The sequence below is a fragment of the Gasterosteus aculeatus genome, chromosome 12 (genome assembly GCF_964276395.1).
Source record: "Gasterosteus aculeatus chromosome 12, fGasAcu3.hap1.1, whole genome shotgun sequence".
NCBI lineage: Eukaryota > Metazoa > Chordata > Actinopteri > Perciformes > Gasterosteidae > Gasterosteus > Gasterosteus aculeatus.
This window is the reverse complement of record NC_135700.1, coordinates 18,787,945-18,803,981: the sequence shown is the minus strand read 5'-3', so window position 1 is coordinate 18,803,981 and position 16,037 is coordinate 18,787,945. Positions and strand designations below refer to the sequence as shown.

At 44.1% G+C, this 16,037-nt stretch overlaps 1 protein-coding gene across 1 annotated transcript; it reads right to left on the bottom strand.

The window, feature by feature from the left end:
- Positions 1–4,905: 4,905 nt before the first annotated feature.
- On the bottom strand, positions 4,906–8,644 carry irx3a (iroquois homeobox 3a). The gene is made up of 2 exons (XM_040166330.2): positions 7,895–8,644; positions 4,906–7,284 (listed from the first exon to the last, which is right to left on the bottom strand). The coding sequence occupies exons 1-2, from the start codon at positions 8,111–8,113 to the stop codon at positions 6,199–6,201; spliced, it is 1,305 nt and encodes a 434-aa protein (XP_040022264.2). The 5' UTR covers positions 8,114–8,644; the 3' UTR covers positions 4,906–6,198.
- Between the last annotated feature and the right edge of the window lie 7,393 nt (positions 8,645–16,037).

The following is a 16,037-nucleotide window of genomic DNA, read 5'->3' as shown; positions in this document are numbered from 1 at the left end:
ATAAAGTCTATTAATCACGCCGGGGGAGTCGGTTCATAGGTTCACCCTCTTGTGAGGGTCTCTAATCAATCAAACTAGCTGGTAATGTATTCATGGGTGATGTAAGAAAGGACTCGTTCCACAGTGATCCAAGGAGGAAGAATTTATTAAGTTCCCTTCACCAGTCAGCCAATACTTGGGAGACACGAGCGCACCCCCAGCGTCCCCTGCGCCCGGTGCTGGGAATAAAAGGGCCTTCGTAATGTATGAAGTCTGTACAAATATTGGAAACGTCCAAAATATGTCCTCTCATTAACAGTGATGAGCGAACGCGGCCGTATCGGCATTCGTCAGATACGCTCCGAGTGTAAAGGCGCCGTCGTACAAGGCCTCTGCTGTGTCGGGTGATGTAGAGACATCACTCTCTTGCGATCCTCTCAAAAGCCGGAGAAAATGTGTCTTATTAGTTCACACGAGGTGGCGAAATTCCGTGCTACACCGCTGACTAATGTACAAAGCTGAGATGGCGCAGGGCTGAGGGTTTGCTGGGCCCCTGTTAGTGACGTGTGAGCGGAGAGGGCGCGGAGAGGCGACACCAGGCTGGTAAAAGCGTGCAGCTGTTGGAAGCCGCGATGAGGCCCGACATTTTTTTTATTTTTTTTATTTTAAACCAGTGCTCATCTCCTGGCCAAATGCTTTAAAGGCAGATTGACGTTGAAAAGACGTGAGGGGACGCAGCTTTTCACCCCCCCCCCCCCAAAAAAATGTTTCTTTACACTTATTTTAAAAGCATATTCGCGAATGTCAAGATTGACTGCAATATTGTGTGAGTACATACTAGAGCTGGAGCATGTTTTATAGAGGAGGTTGCATGGAAAGCCCTTATTGCCTTTGCTTTGTCCCGAGGAAGCGCTGAAAGACGCCTCTGCTTCGCTTCAAAGCTGCATTTCCATAATTGCCCTGTAACTCTGGCCTGTCTGAAGGATCTGAAGAGGGCTGAGAAAGGCACAATCTTTCAGCTGGGTGAACGGCAAAAGCCCCCAATGCCTCTCCCTCTAGCCCGTCTGCCCCCTTCCACTTGTTGCCTTTCGGATTCAGTGAAAGAATTCCTCTCTCTCTCTCTCTCTCTCTCTAACCTCCGTCAACAAAAGGCATGAAATCAGTGCCCTCCCTCTCTGCCGCTTCGGCCCCAGAGAATGTCACTCCTCCCGGGCCTTTTGTCCTTTGCTCAGCCCGGGGAAACACAACGACTCCTCGCAGCCTGGCTCCCCCTTCGACGTGTCGCCGCCGCACGTTCACTTACACCCTCAATAATGAATGCGCCATAAAACATGCACGAGACACCCAAGCCGCACATCGTCGACGGGAGGGTGGTGGTGGTGGTGGGGGGGGTAAAATTAAGCTTTCCGCCTCCTCTTCTTTCAGCTGTAGGACTGCGACCGCTGTAACAAGTTGCCGTGGAGCGCCGTGTGTATGGAGCTATGTGGTGTGTGGGACATGTGTTCCAGGGAGCAGATCATCGCTCCTCCTGTGGTCGGCTAACACACAGGCCGAAAAAAAAAAAAAAAAGGGCAGCGGGGCCCGGTTCAAGCGCTGGGTGGTGGTGGGGAGAGGGGGTCTGGTGGGGGGGGCGCGGTCGACAGTGGCTCATGAAAGGATTAGTCCACTGCACAAAGACAGTGGGCCGCTTCTAAGCCTGACTAGGTCCACAAAGGAGGTGACATTTGTCTGTCTCGGAAGGCAGGAGGGGGTGTGGCAGAACGGGGTGGGAGTGGGGGAGGGGGGGGGGCGGAGGGAGGTGGCACTGGTGGTGGGTCTGCAATGACAGAAGGGCTGGATGGGGTGAAAGCACAAGACTGACCCCCTTTATTTGCAGCGGCCTCCTCTTTCACGGGGCACCTCTGGCCCTCTCCAACGGGCCGCTCTAGTGTTTATTTACTCCGCGGCTTCGCCCCATTCACACGTGAGCCTCTGATGGCTCCATCGGCCGGACCCTTTCAGCCGCCTGGTACTGACGTCCACCTTCTCGCAGATCAATGAACACTTCCAAAGACAGATTAGATTTCCTTTTTAATGATTCCATCTTTCTCAGATTTTTTCCCTTTCAAATGGCTGTTTAACAGCGGATCCCCCCCCCCCCTCATAGCTGTGTGTATCTTGTGTCAGACTATTGAGGGCAAAAGAGAGCAGCAGTCAACAGCATTCATAATGTGATTAAATGATTTGTAATTTATTTCAACGATGTAAAACGCTCTCCCACACTCTTCATACTGCACAAATGTATTTGTCGATGACTAATTATAAGACGGCGAGTATAGTTGAGGACGAATGCCTTAATGTGGGTTATCTGAAAATCCAAGATATCCCATTTTTATTACTTTGTACATTGAGCCTCTAGCTCCTATTATAACTTCTTTCATTTCTCACTATCTGGAGTGGGATAGATTACCCCGTGCTTTTAGGCAGCACAGTTGCAAGTGTGACTCTGAGCATTAAACGCAGCATGGACCTCAGAAAATAAGAAGAGGAGTCAATGTTGATCATTACTCATTAGCCAGGCGAACATCCACTTAGCGTGTGAGGAAACGAGTGACACACCATGCCCCGCTGGAAATGGTTGGCAGAGCAAAATGTTACCTAATGCACTCCATTTGCTCTTTGTAACCGGGAGCAGGTTGGACATGTATGGCGACACAAGCAGCCGTGATTACTTTGTTTCTGCCGAGGCATTTTAATCCCTAATTTCATGCGCTGATCAGAGAAGAGGCCCTGAGCTCTACGCACACCATCACCGGCCCCTCAGTAGCATTTCAATTGAATCCCTCATGATCAAGAGGTGGCTTGTTCTGGGCCCCCCAGGAGCAAATGCCCCGTGAACAGTGGAGGAATAAGCAGCGTTATTTATAAGGTTTAGTGTGCTCACACGCAGCTGCCCTTACAGCCCCCCCCCCTTGTATTTATGAAATAGTTTGTTGAATCTTGGTGAATCTCATCAAAACGATGTTTTTTAAACAATTTTAGAATGTATTTTGAATACGAATGTTGATTGTTACCATCCTTGTAACATTCCACGTGATAAGCCAATTTCCCTTTCTGTTGTGTAATAATAAATAGTCATTCAAAGCCACTTGCTTTGAGGAAGGGAAGCGGCAGAATGTACAAAAACGGAAGAGAATACTGTTGGAATCAATCAGCTGGCCGGTGCCCCTTATTAATCTGCATCGCGCGGTCACATCGGGCTCTCAGGACCCTGATCGATTAGCCAGGAAGGCACCGTGGGGAGCGGAGAGGTTCCCTCGGCCGAGTTGTGGTTCGTCTGGAGCGGATCCGAGAGTCGGAGAGGCCGCGGCTCGCGCGCACGTTGGAGGAGTCCGTGCGAGCTGAGGAATGTGTGACAGACTGTTGACTCGGACTTTTTGAGTTAAAAACAAAAAACAAAAAAATTAAACGAAAACATACTGTTTGAAATGTGAAAGGAGTATAAGAAATATACATCTGAAATGAAGAAATAATGACTTATCGAAAGGGATGCTTTTCGTTTTCAGTTGGAGGAATTAGCGAAGTTTGTGTCCCAAAATACATTTCTGGATGTTGATGAAGTTTTTTTTATAGCTTTTATTCATTTGTTAGTTATGTTGGATAAAACACAACCATTTGCATACGACTTTAATGTCTCATCTGAGGCTGGAAAGATTTTTTCATAATATTGGCACAAATAACGAATAATTAAATATTGACGGAATTTTTCTTTTTCTTTCCCGATGTCTTTGATCTTCTTAAACCTTTTTTTAATCTAATTTTACAATGAAGTGAAAGTCGCGTTGAGGGATGATTGAGAAGTCCTGTACTTCTTAAGTCAGGCATGACAGCCATAAAATAAAGTTTAATACTACAACTAGTGACGGGTGTAAAAAGACTGAATTTGATCTATTTACAGATTTTGCTTTATTGTACTTTTCGGGAAATATTTGCATAATATTTATAAATAATTGTTGCCCATTGTTGTTATGACTCAAAATGATTACACGCGCGTGTTTGCTTTTTGAAGCATCAAAACAAGTGATTCACTGAGACACGTGCGTTTGTACATCATCAAGTCCCAACACGGAGGCTCGAAAACGGGTTTTAAAAGATACGATAATGTTACAGATTAATAAGAGCAAAATATACTATCGAATTTTATACCTCACATGATGGATACATTAGAAATGAGCCGAAATAAATTGAAACTGCATCAACTCGATCTGAGTGTGTGTGTGTGTGTGTGTGAACCAGCCGACTGCGTGTGACTGTAGAGGGAGCTCCAACACTAAGTTTACATAAACTTCCCCCGATAAGGGCTCGCGAATGCAAACGAGCACATCTAGGGAGAACGAAATAAAACGATGTTATTATCATTTCTACAGCGGCCGCACATTACAATTAAACCAAAGAGCAGCGTCAGTTGAGGGAAATATTTCAAGGATTTATGTAAAGCGCAAAATCGGGGCAAATTGGCGCACGATGAGTGAGAGTTACGGTTCGAAGCCAAAAATCTATCCGGATCAGCTGAACCGCTTTGACCAAATAGCAGCAATCATATAACAGTCATTCATTACTTAAAGTCTCTTATAAAGCATACAATTTTCGGGGGGGAAAATGAATGAAAATAATAATGATATTGCTTTTATAAGGATAATGCCACAACATAAATATCCAAATATATGCCGCAACACTGGTTAATTAGCCCTTAAGTCCCCTCACTACAAAAGTGTGATAAATCCCTCTCGAATATTTACTTCTCACTGCCACGGCGGATGAAATGTGCGCCCCGGGCTGCTCACTAACACGCACACAAAAACCAAAGCAATGCAATTCAAGCTGCAGTGCACAATAACAGCCACCATCAAAAGCAGCTGTCAAAATACCTCGGCCAAAAAACAGCAATTTCTTTAAAGTTGCAGCAGTTCATTTATTAGCCAAAATATAGACTTTCTTGTACAATTTGGTTCACAAGTATGTACATATTCTTAACTTTATATACAAAACATTTGAACATCAAATCCTCACAGAACTTACAAAAGGAAAAAGAAAGAACTCACAGACTACAGGTTCATACATTATTACATTAGCAGTTTTACACAGGACATGCTTACAATGTAAGTATACAGAGATGTATTATTCTTATTTTACATTCCATATTCAAATAATAAAAAAAAAAAGAATAAAGAGGATTGGTGTGAGGTTATGGAGAGAGCCAAGGGAACCGCTGCTGCTTAGTTGGTTCTGAGGCCTGCAATACACAGGGGGAACAGAAAAAATGGTAGTGTTCTAAAAAGAAATCCAACTAATAATAGCATCGGGAAAAGCTAAAAAAAAAAATCAAAATGATATAAAAGTGACAATTGCCTTTCAAAAACGAGCCTGTAGTGATTTTGCATTGAGCTCATTTGCATGACCAAACAAGTAAGTGTAACATAGGCCTGGACGAAAAAAACACATGCGCACAAACACAGGGATGAAAATAAAATAAAAACACCTTAGAATAAAAGCTAATTTGGGTAAATATTCCTTTTAAAAAAGAAAAATGTGATATGGCATCAAAAAGAAAATTCCCAAATGTCATCAATTGACAGCCTTGCTATCTTTGAACTGGGTGCAAAGCTGTTTTTAACAACTTCTTACTCTGCATCCAAGGCACTAGAGCTCTCTGGAATTGTGGCAATGAAAATTAAAACGCAATCATTGAACGGCCTACTCTCAGAGCCCATAACGGGTTTCAGTGAATTTAGTGTTGGAAACTAGTTGGCTTAATGCGCTGAGGGATTTATGTAAACCATTGAACAAAAGCACATGGGCCTCAATATCTCAGGGACGAAGCAATGCCAAATAAAGGAGCAAACGGACACGAATACCCGGAACACTTTTCAACCAATTCAACATTTTACCTTTTTTTTTTTTTCTTAAATGCTTTCTGATGAGGTTTTCATAATTCTCTCGGACATTTTTTTTTTCAAAGCAGTTACACACACGCACACACATACATCACACACACTGCATTCTGTAAGCTATTATATTGTAACACTGTCCATCTGTGTGGCCTAAAGAAAAGCGAGTAGAAAGAAGAAAAAAATCCATGAACAGGCAAAGGAAGGTCTAAAATAATAATAATAGAAATGAATGACGGGGCAATGGACTAGTGTCTTTTGTTTGTTGTACTCATGTATACATGCGCGCGTCTCAGTGTCGGGGACATGTACCTGTGACTGAAGTCTCTGAACTATGACTCTTGTCCTCCGTGTGCCTGCTGCTGTACAGGGCCAAGCCGGTGGCCGTGGCCTGGTTCGCCAGTCCCAGGTAATGGTTCGAGTTCAGTAAAGCCAGCTGATGCGCCGAGAACGCTCGGTTCGTCCAGTTCTGGATTTTCCCAACGGGACACGAAGAGATGAGTCTGTGTGGGGCGATGATGGTCTGGCCCGCGGGCCCCGCCGAGTTGCCGCCGTTCATTTGCGGCGATTTGCGCGGATTGTCCGGGGCCGTGGCCGTCTCCGCCAAAGACCAGATCTTTGGCTTTTGGGCCGGGGCCGGGTTGTTTTCTGAGGGCGGCGAGCCAACGGACACCGGGTTCAATTTGAGCTGTTCGCCGTTCGCTTGGGACGCTTTGGTGTCCAAAGAAGCGTGTTGGTGGTGGTGTTGGTGGTGGTTGCTGCTGTGGTGGTGGTGGCTGTGGAAGTGCTCTCCTCCCCTCTCCACGTCTTTCCCCTCTTTCCCCACAGACTTTAGAAACCTCTGATCGGGCCCTTGTAAATCCTCATAGCCGTCAGAAATCTCGGAGTCGCTCCTCCCGTCCAGTTTAATGTCTGAATGCAGGTCGTCCTGGTCGTCCAAGTCGTCCTTGTTCTCGATATTTTCCGTGTCAATGTTCTCCAAGTCGATCTCCTCCTCGTCCTCCCTCTTGTCCCCCTCCTCCCCCTCGTGATCGCTGCCGTAAACATTCCCCTCTTCGTCGGTGCGGTTCCGCGGGGCCCAGGTCATCTTGTTCTCCTTCTTTAGCCTCCGCCTGGCGTTGGCGAACCAGGTGGACACCTGGGTGAGGGTCATCTTGGTGATGATGGCCAGCATGATCTTCTCGCCCTTGGTCGGGTAGGGGTTCTTGCGGTGCTCGCTCAGCCAGGCCTTCAGGGTGCTGGTGCTCTCCCTGGTGGCGTTTTTGGGTCTGGACGGGTCGCCGAACTGATATTGGCCATATGGATAGAACGCAGGGTGATGGTGGGCGAAGCCCGGGTGCTGGACACCGGGGCTGTCTTTGAGTTCATACTGAGCACCCTGCAAAGACAAAGCATCACAGTCAGAGGGATTTATTAGACTTAATTAATTATTCCCCATCATACATTTGACCAAGCCACACATTACGGGAAGGGATTTTAGAGTAATGCAACAAAATAAGGTCATTATTGAGGTGTAAACAAACAACACCCCAAAACATTTTTTATTTTTATTTAACTTGAACACGTTTTTTTTTCTACCAAAAGCGTGGCAACTAAATACAACTATTTTATATTTGAAATATTCTGTATATTTACAACGAAAAACTTTACTTTACTTTAATGCACGTCTTCCCCTGCGTGGCCTGTGTAAACCGTCACAGCGCGTCGCAGCCTTTTATAAACATAACTTTCAGGGAATGATGTAACAATAAGTCCTATGCACACTTTGTTAATATGTTACTTTTTAACCACTTTTGACTTACAAATAGATCCCCCCCCCTACCTCTCTCAGCTTTAACCACATCGCTCAAAAAGTTGACGCTCAAACGTCTCTTGCGGAACTGTTCATTTATTTTCATTTGAATTGCGAAGCAATATAAAAAAAACAACAACAACAACAACAAAAAAGTTCTATCGAAGACTTCGAAAGGGGGCCAAAAGTGACTCACCAGCTGATTGAAAATTGATATATCGTTCGAGTAGGGCAGAAACGCTCCGTAGCCCTGCGCTGCTGCGGCGAAAGGAGATCCGTACATAGTGGAGAGGACGTTGGAGAGCGCGCCGGACGGACTGAGCTCCGTCCCGGCCCGGGCGTTGCTGGCGATCCCCTGGCGCTCCGGCGGGTATATCGGTCGGATGTACTGATATCCCAGCTGTGGGAACGACATGGCGGCGGGGAAGGGGAGGGGGGGGAGAAGAAAGTCTGCTGCGATCACACAAAGCAAAGGATTTGCCTCGATATCCACTTTTACAGTGTGAGCATGTGGGCAACAAAAGGTGCGAGCAAGGGAAGTCTATATTTCCTCGGTAGCAGCCAGTGTAAACGATCCGGTTGCGCCCCTTATTTCTTGCTTTTCTTCTTCTTCTTCTTCTTTCCACCCGCACTTCCCTATTGATCTGGATGGACTAAGGTCAGGTCCTTACAGATTGCTTTAGATTATTGGGACTGCCTTGCTCAGATTGACATTTCTAGTCGTTTAGAAGCCCCTCCCATTTTCTCAAATCTCACCCCTCTCATATCCACCGCTCGCCGACCAGCCTCTCTCTCTTTCTCTCTCTTTCTCCCTCCCTCTCTCTCTCTCCCTCTCTCTCTCCCTCTCTCTCTCTCTCTCCCTCCCTCTCTCTCTCCCTCTCTCTCTCTCTCTCCCTCCCTCTCTCTCTCTCTCTCCTCTCTCTCACTCCCTCCCTCCCTCGCTCTCTCTTCTCGGATAAGTGCGCTGACGTCGCGAGCTCTTATTTGAATGGGGTTTCAAATCTCATTTTATGGCTCGCCAATCTATTTCATTTGTTGTTTGTTGTTCGAGTCCGTCCCACCGCATTGTTTGTGTTAATTCTCAATTTTGCCCGTTTGCACAACAGTAAGCCGTGAGATGTCTACGACTGATTAACTTCTTCTTTTGTTTCGTCTCTAGTTTTCTTTTTAACACAAAAGTGCACTTTTATTCTTGGACACTCGAGTACATCGGTTAAAAAAAAGTAAAATTAGTTCCCTCTCTTGTAACAATTGGAAAATGTTCACGCACATTTTTTTAAACCGACATTCCTCTATATTAATAAAAAAAACCATGTCAGTTGGCAGTTTCAAAAACTATTAAATCACAAGAAAAAAATCAGAAAATAATGAATATGTTTTTAACTACTGGCGGTGCTCACGCTTTGTCCTGGCCGTGGATCACAGGCTATACACACCTTTTTAATCCATCACTATGTCACCGTGACTGTGTTTTCCTACACCGGTTCGGAGGCGTTATGGGCGAATCGGAGTCAATTCAGGACATCAAACAGGTCGCATGCAGCTACTTGACATCAAAGAGGGAGCTGTTGATGGGCGCATTACACTGTTAATGAAGAGTAAAGTGCAAAGCAGCAACAATGACGAGTAATAAACAAGGTAGTGGATTGGCCTGAAGATGTGTATTCCGGGGGAAACAATACTCTGACTTCAGAAAGAATGAGCAAAACATATTTATAAATAAAAAAATATATTTTGAAAATTATAATTGTTATTATTAACGAACCCAATAACCATAATAATGACACGTGATCGTAATAGTAATAATAACAGCAATGGTGTAACCGAGTAAATAAACAGATTGCTCGGTACAAAGCTTAAAACAAGACGTTTGAGATACTTGTCTCTAAATCCGCTCTAAAACCAAACGATCATCCGGACAGACTGCACTTGAAGAAAATCCATTCGATAATTTTGATGCAACCTGATGTTTCTTGTAAATAATTCGGATTAAAACAAAACAAGGGAGTCAAAATTGAAATTCCGCGAATCAATACACAAAAGTGTGTACGGGACAACCGTAATCGCATTTGAACCGATTTTATACCAGCATCTGTTTTGTTAATCGTTCGCAAAACAACTGCAGAGGTTGAATCATTATTCCACCCACTTTATATGAATATAAGTCTTAACGTATTATTGACGGCGGGATGAAATCTCATCAATCTCATGTGTAGTTTTGATAATGCGATCCCGGTTTCCAAGAATTCTAAACTTGTATAAACCTTTAATCTTCTTTGGAAGCAGATAGTTATCATTGTCTGGGGGGGGGGGGGGGGGGGGGGATAATAGCAGCTATAATTTCATACATAGAACAACCCCATACGGATACGCCTTGTGTCTGTAAAACTCTGTCCTGAATCTGTGTGTGTTCTTCGCCGACATCCACCCCAACCCGGATTATGGGGTTATTAATTACAGCGGCTTGCTGGTGCCATCCGACCGGAATGGTAATCACTACATAGCAGTCAATAGCACGCGCACACTTAACACACGCGGTCATGCGCGCGCGCGCACACACACACACACACACACACCCACACGCACGCTAAGAGAGACGTAAGATCGACCTGCAAACGGAGGGGGTCCAGACAGAGAAGTGCAGGGTGGTTAAAGATAAATGCGTAAGTGTGTAGAAGAAGAACTTTAAAACGACAATAAAAAAAAGAGCGAGAGAGAGAGAGAGAGGGAGAGAGAGGGAGGGAGAGAGGGAGGGGCGAGGAGCGAGAGAGAAAATAAATAATTCTGAGCGAGGTGTCTGACTGCTGGTGTCCACTAAGCAGCGCTCCGAGTCCGGATGGACACGTGTCTCGTACCCGGGACGACGGTCGGTCGGTCGGTCGCGACCCCCCCCCCCCCGCCCCCCCCCCTCCTCCTCCACTCCACCCACGCCAAGGACTGCGTCTGATTTATTGCCTCCAATCAAACGCGCCACGCACTAACTTAACACTTTCACGCCGACCCGGGAAACTAGCGTGGCCATAAAAGCATTAAGACGCAGCTCCCCCCTTTTCTCCTCCAGAGAGTCTCAGTAAACAGTAAACTAACCCCAGCTGGACTTCCGCGCGCACGCACACACACACACACACACACACACACACACAGGCCAAAACTCAGCCCATGCAAACCACCACGTTACATCTTTTTGGACCTATTGCTATCGATATTTTAATATTATTTTTATTTCTCATTATTATCATATGGTTTCTTACAACAACTCGAATGACTTCTCCAGACTCGTGGGAGCCAATCTTATTGGTGGGTCATGTAAAAAGAGGCCGATGCGAATGCGCAGGGCCGTTTTGTAAAGAGCTCTTTGACGGTATTTATGCAGATGACACATTCTCGTAAAGCACAACGCGCAGCGCGGCCTGTCGCTTTACAGGCGTTCCTTATGCAATACACGGGGCCCCGGCGACACGTCGCAAAAGGAAGAACCGGGGGCCCCGCAAAACAGCCGAGATCAAAAGGCTTCAAACAGAGGAGCTTCAAATCTCACATTTAGATCTCTTCCACAACGCTATGCCGTGACAGTGGAAAAAAAGAAGACTAAAAACACATTTTATCAAAAAGAAAAAGGCAATTAATGACCGTTGTACGCTTTTGGAAGTTTGACGTGTGCGTTTATATGTGTGTATGTGTGTGTAATTGTGTGTGCATGAGAGAGATTTCTTGCTTGGCGAGGCAGCTCTCGTTTTGTTCAGCAGTTCTTGAAAGGGGACCAGAGCCAGCGGTATTTGCTGAGTTTTTTTACTCACCAGAATTTTGGCATCGTCAGTTTCGGGAGAATTTCCGCTGTACATATTATTTAGGACATATTGCCGGGGTGATTCACAGCTTTTCAATGTGATCATCAAAAGCTGTTGGGCAGGGCAAATGCAATGCATGCAGGAAATGTCTGAGTGTAATTAATACAAGTGACTATTGGTATTGTCATTTCTTATTGCAAAGCAATTATCCTTAGCTGTTGGGAATATACATACTGTTGTTGTTAATCAGAAATGTTCCTCAGCGGTTTTCAAAGTTAAATCTGTGGGTAACCCCAAAAATAACTGCAACACATTCAATCTCCAAATAAGCTCTTTGAAACTCGTGTCCCATTAGGGTGAAATAAAGGTCCAATAAATCTCGCAGTGTTTAAAGAACAGTGAAGCCTAATCCACTAAATGAATTAGTTTCTAAAAATTAATTGTTCTTAGCAGCAGAAGCAAGTGTACTTTGAAATACATTTAAAGTTTAATTTTTTTCCGTGTTAGAATAATTTCAATAGTGTGATTTTAATTACATTACACCAACCAATCATGCATATTAAATAGATAGCCAAAGTAAAGCATTTTGGAACGGTTTCTCCTGCTCAAACCATTTGGAAACAAATTAATAGTCAATGGACTGCAACTTATTAAACTGGGTTAGGACATCGGATCAAAGCGTAAATTAACGCGTTGCCTTGCAAGTGTTTTACATTAACTTGTTGAGTTCAGGTTGTAGGCTACTACTAAATTTACAATGTCAGGCCGTCAGGCTGAGCAAGTGTATTGAGTTGGAGATCCATTTTAGACTCTGGTCCTGAACCAGGTTTTAAGATGGACAGCAACTTAAACGTTCTGTACAATGTGCAATGTGCATATAGACTTTTACACTGTTTATAGGGTGTTTATAACCCAGATTATAGACATACGGAAGTTCTAGAAAAAAGAATATTTGGGGTATTCGGGTTTGTTTACCAATTCATTTGGCCTGGACAGGTCACAATAACAGGGTTAAGAACCTTTCTTGGTATACATGTAAATCATATTGACCCAAGGGATTCTTATACTTCCTTTTAAACTGTCATTGTTTTTGTAATAAAAGGTCATTCCATTAATCCGGATTAAACCATATTAAATGATTTATATTTCTCAGCATCATATGGTCGTGCTGTGTCAAGGGATCAGTGTAAAATAATCCAGACCTGTGCAAAACATGTCAAATGTAATTAATGTATACATCTTCCCGGCGATATTCTTAAAAACACAAACCACAGCATTAAATCCAACTGATATCAGCTGAGAACGTTAGCATCGATATAGTTCATAACATTGATCCCACCCGAGCCAATTGTAATGTGTTAAACTACACAATACTCCTACCATATTTATTTGTTATGCCTTTTAACGATGTTGCATTGAAGGTGAGTATTTTTGTTTCCACTCACGCTCGCTCCATCTGCTGCAGTTTGCCCTGTATCAGTAACACAAGGCATTGATTTTACGGTAAAGTCACTTTGTAAAGGGAATGAGTAACTCCAGGCCCCACTATCACTGTATTACACGGGTATGGCCCACGTAACAAGATGAACATTGATTCAGCATTACGGATGATCGATAATGAAATAAGTAACTTCAGGGCCAAATTAAAATGCAAGCTGGCTTGATGCTGCCAGGCTCTGTGAGAGGTGACAGCAGCAGAGAGGTAAGAAGAGGGAGGGCGAGGGAAAGGCAGAGAGAAGAGACTAAAAGTTGAAGGCCACTGAGAGTTCACTGTGCTCTGTGATGATGATGTTGATAATGACAGCGCGGTTTTGCTAACAAAAAAACAAAACATACAGCCCATATTATCTAATATGAGAATGCATGTGCCCTTATAACATTTAACATTATAATGAAGTTGCTTAAATAACAACACACATCCCCAAAATACTAAACCGTCCGTCAGTGAATACAGGTTTCTTTTCCAACTGTCCATATCTGTTGAAATTGAGTCACTATGATTTGCCCGTGTGTTTATTTGAAAAGATTGTCCCACCATGGTTCCCATGGAACTCACATAAGCTAATCACATGGATACATGGTGTTGTCTGCATGCAGGAATATATAACATTTTTTTACTTTTATGTGTTTTTGTCCATTGACTTGCAAAGAAACCTTTAGCGGATCAATCGTTCGAACATTGTTCTTGATTTGTGTGCAATTCATTTTTCTAGTATGGGTTACACAGAAGTCCGCCATTGAGTTCTACATTTTCCCAGAGATTCAACACTGTTTCGCCGATCAACTTTCCAAGATTTGTACTCAAGAGCCGACCCGTCATCCGTCCGTCTTTTCAAGTAGCTCATCACCAACCATTTACCTCAACTATCAAACAAAAGGCCAATCCTATCTGTTTCATGCAAGGAAGCACAACACCGTTTCTCTATTATGGAGTGTCTTGATCCAGTGGCAGCCAGTGATGCCCTTTCGTGACCCCGTAGCTCAACACTGCGGCCAGTCAAATATCGGTTTCCAAGCCCTTTCGGCCTACTGAGCCAGACAAAGCCTCAGTCTTTCCAGCTGTTGGTGCTGCTGGTTTGAGGCCGGAGAAGAGGCAGCTGCACCAACATGGGTGATGCTGAGCCTCCTCCTCATCTGCTTGCTGGATTGGACTTCGCAGGGGGTGCAGGTTAGCTCGTAAGTGGCACTGCGATAAAAACTGTTGTAATCATAGATGGATACTCCCAGAATGGCTTGAAACGACTATTTGGTTGCATTAGAAGTCTCAAAAAGTTGACTCTAGCCAGTATCTACCGTGCTGACATTGGACTGATGCCATCACTCACATTCACGAGCCATGATGAAAGATTACATTGAGTTGTGTACAGAGAGTTTTTCAGTGTTTTGGCCTTCCGCCCATTGCATTTTGTCGATTGATGGATCTATTAATATTTATGTTGGTTCACCCGCTTTTTCATTCTTAAAACGTAAAGTTATCAGGGTTGTTGTCACTGTGTTGCTAATTTGTTCTAACTTTAATTAAAACATCATCTGTAGCATAAACATGTACTAACAGATGGGAAGCACATCATTCTATTTATATAGGATTTTACCCAGGTGTAAACTTTCAATTAATTCTTCTGGGTCTTATATAATTAGCATTTCCCTATTAATTATTTACCGAGTGTTTGTTCTTCGTTCTTTTTATGATTCAAATAGAATTCATTCAACTTTAAGTTTGTGACAGATTTACTTTCCATCCAGAAAAAAAAATAGTCTCTGTGGTGAAGTTAAGCAATTATTGCAACGAAAGCGCTGATGGGCCAGAATGAAAAATGTGAAAATACTGCCTTGAACACTGCTGAGAGACTATTAAGCAGCTTTAATGGCATCATGAGAAAATACTTTTTACCTCACTGACATCTCCGTCACCTCGCATTGCACTATCTGGCACCCTATTTTTATATGTGGCATCAGCGACTATGAGAGCAGATCCTGTAATGGTTTGTCATGGAGTTCGGTTGGTGCGGACCTTGCTTTTATAGCCAGCCCTATTTAGTGGCTCAGCATGCCAACAGACTGAGGTCAGAGGAGACTTAACAAACAAACACTTACATTCGGCAGGGCGGCTTTGATAAGGTTCCACCGACCTAAACACGGCACTTATTTATGACAGGGGTGCGGAGCAATGATTGACACAGTAAATACTATATGCATATTTCGTGTGTCTTGTTGAGGCGTTGTCCTGGCACTCTAAACACGCTTTGTTATCATCAACTGCCACATATTTGTTCAAACAGAACATTCATGTCTTGAGGAACTATTTACCATGACATATTTAAAGCTTATTCTCATACCTGAAATGATAACTCCACTCAGCACAAGCTCCATCTGTAGCTCCGCCTCTGACTTGAAAGAATGATGAACGCTCAGTCAGAAAGTTTCATATTTTCAGGTGTGATGAACACAATATCCTCCTGGGTTTGGCCAACAAAGACAAACAACCCTGAAAAACATGTCTTTTTGTCTCGATTGGGTTTGTATCTGTGTAATCACACGCACAGTGCTCACAGACATGTGTGTATGTGTGTGGATGCGAGTGTGTCTGTGTGTGTGATTGTGTGCCCGCCTGTTGTACAACAAGCACTGGAGCAAGACTGGACCCAGCTGTCTGGCCGCCGCTGTCACAACCAATAAAGATTACCCTCTCCCTGCTCCTCAATTCCTGCTTCATAACCACCAAACCAAAGGGGAGATCCGCCCCTTTTAGGAGAACAATGCATTCATGAGTGGGCCTCATCATCGCCCAAGCCCACCCTTATCAGCCCTCTAAGGGCCCGCCAGACCCCATCTCTCCGTGCGCTTGTGTGCGTGTCTGTGTGTGTGGATATCTGCTAATCTTTGTGTATCTGTCAGATTTTTTCCAATGAGCACCACTGGCTCGGCATTCTCTCTCCAGACCCAGAATGATTCAAGCCCTTCTGGCGCTGGCAGATTATATACCAATCAATACATATGGTCCGCAGATTTTTATAAAAGCACACAAAGAGCAGTCCACTCTTCAAACAATGG

Coding starts and splice junctions, on each gene's coding strand:
- irx3a (XM_040166330.2), bottom strand. CDS start 8,113: ATGTCGTTCCCACAGCTGGGATATCAGTACATCCGACCGATATACCCG. Junction 7,285..7,894: donor TATCAATTTTCAATCAGCTG/GTGAGTCACTTT, acceptor TTGTCTTTGCAG/GGTGCTCAGTATGAACTCAA.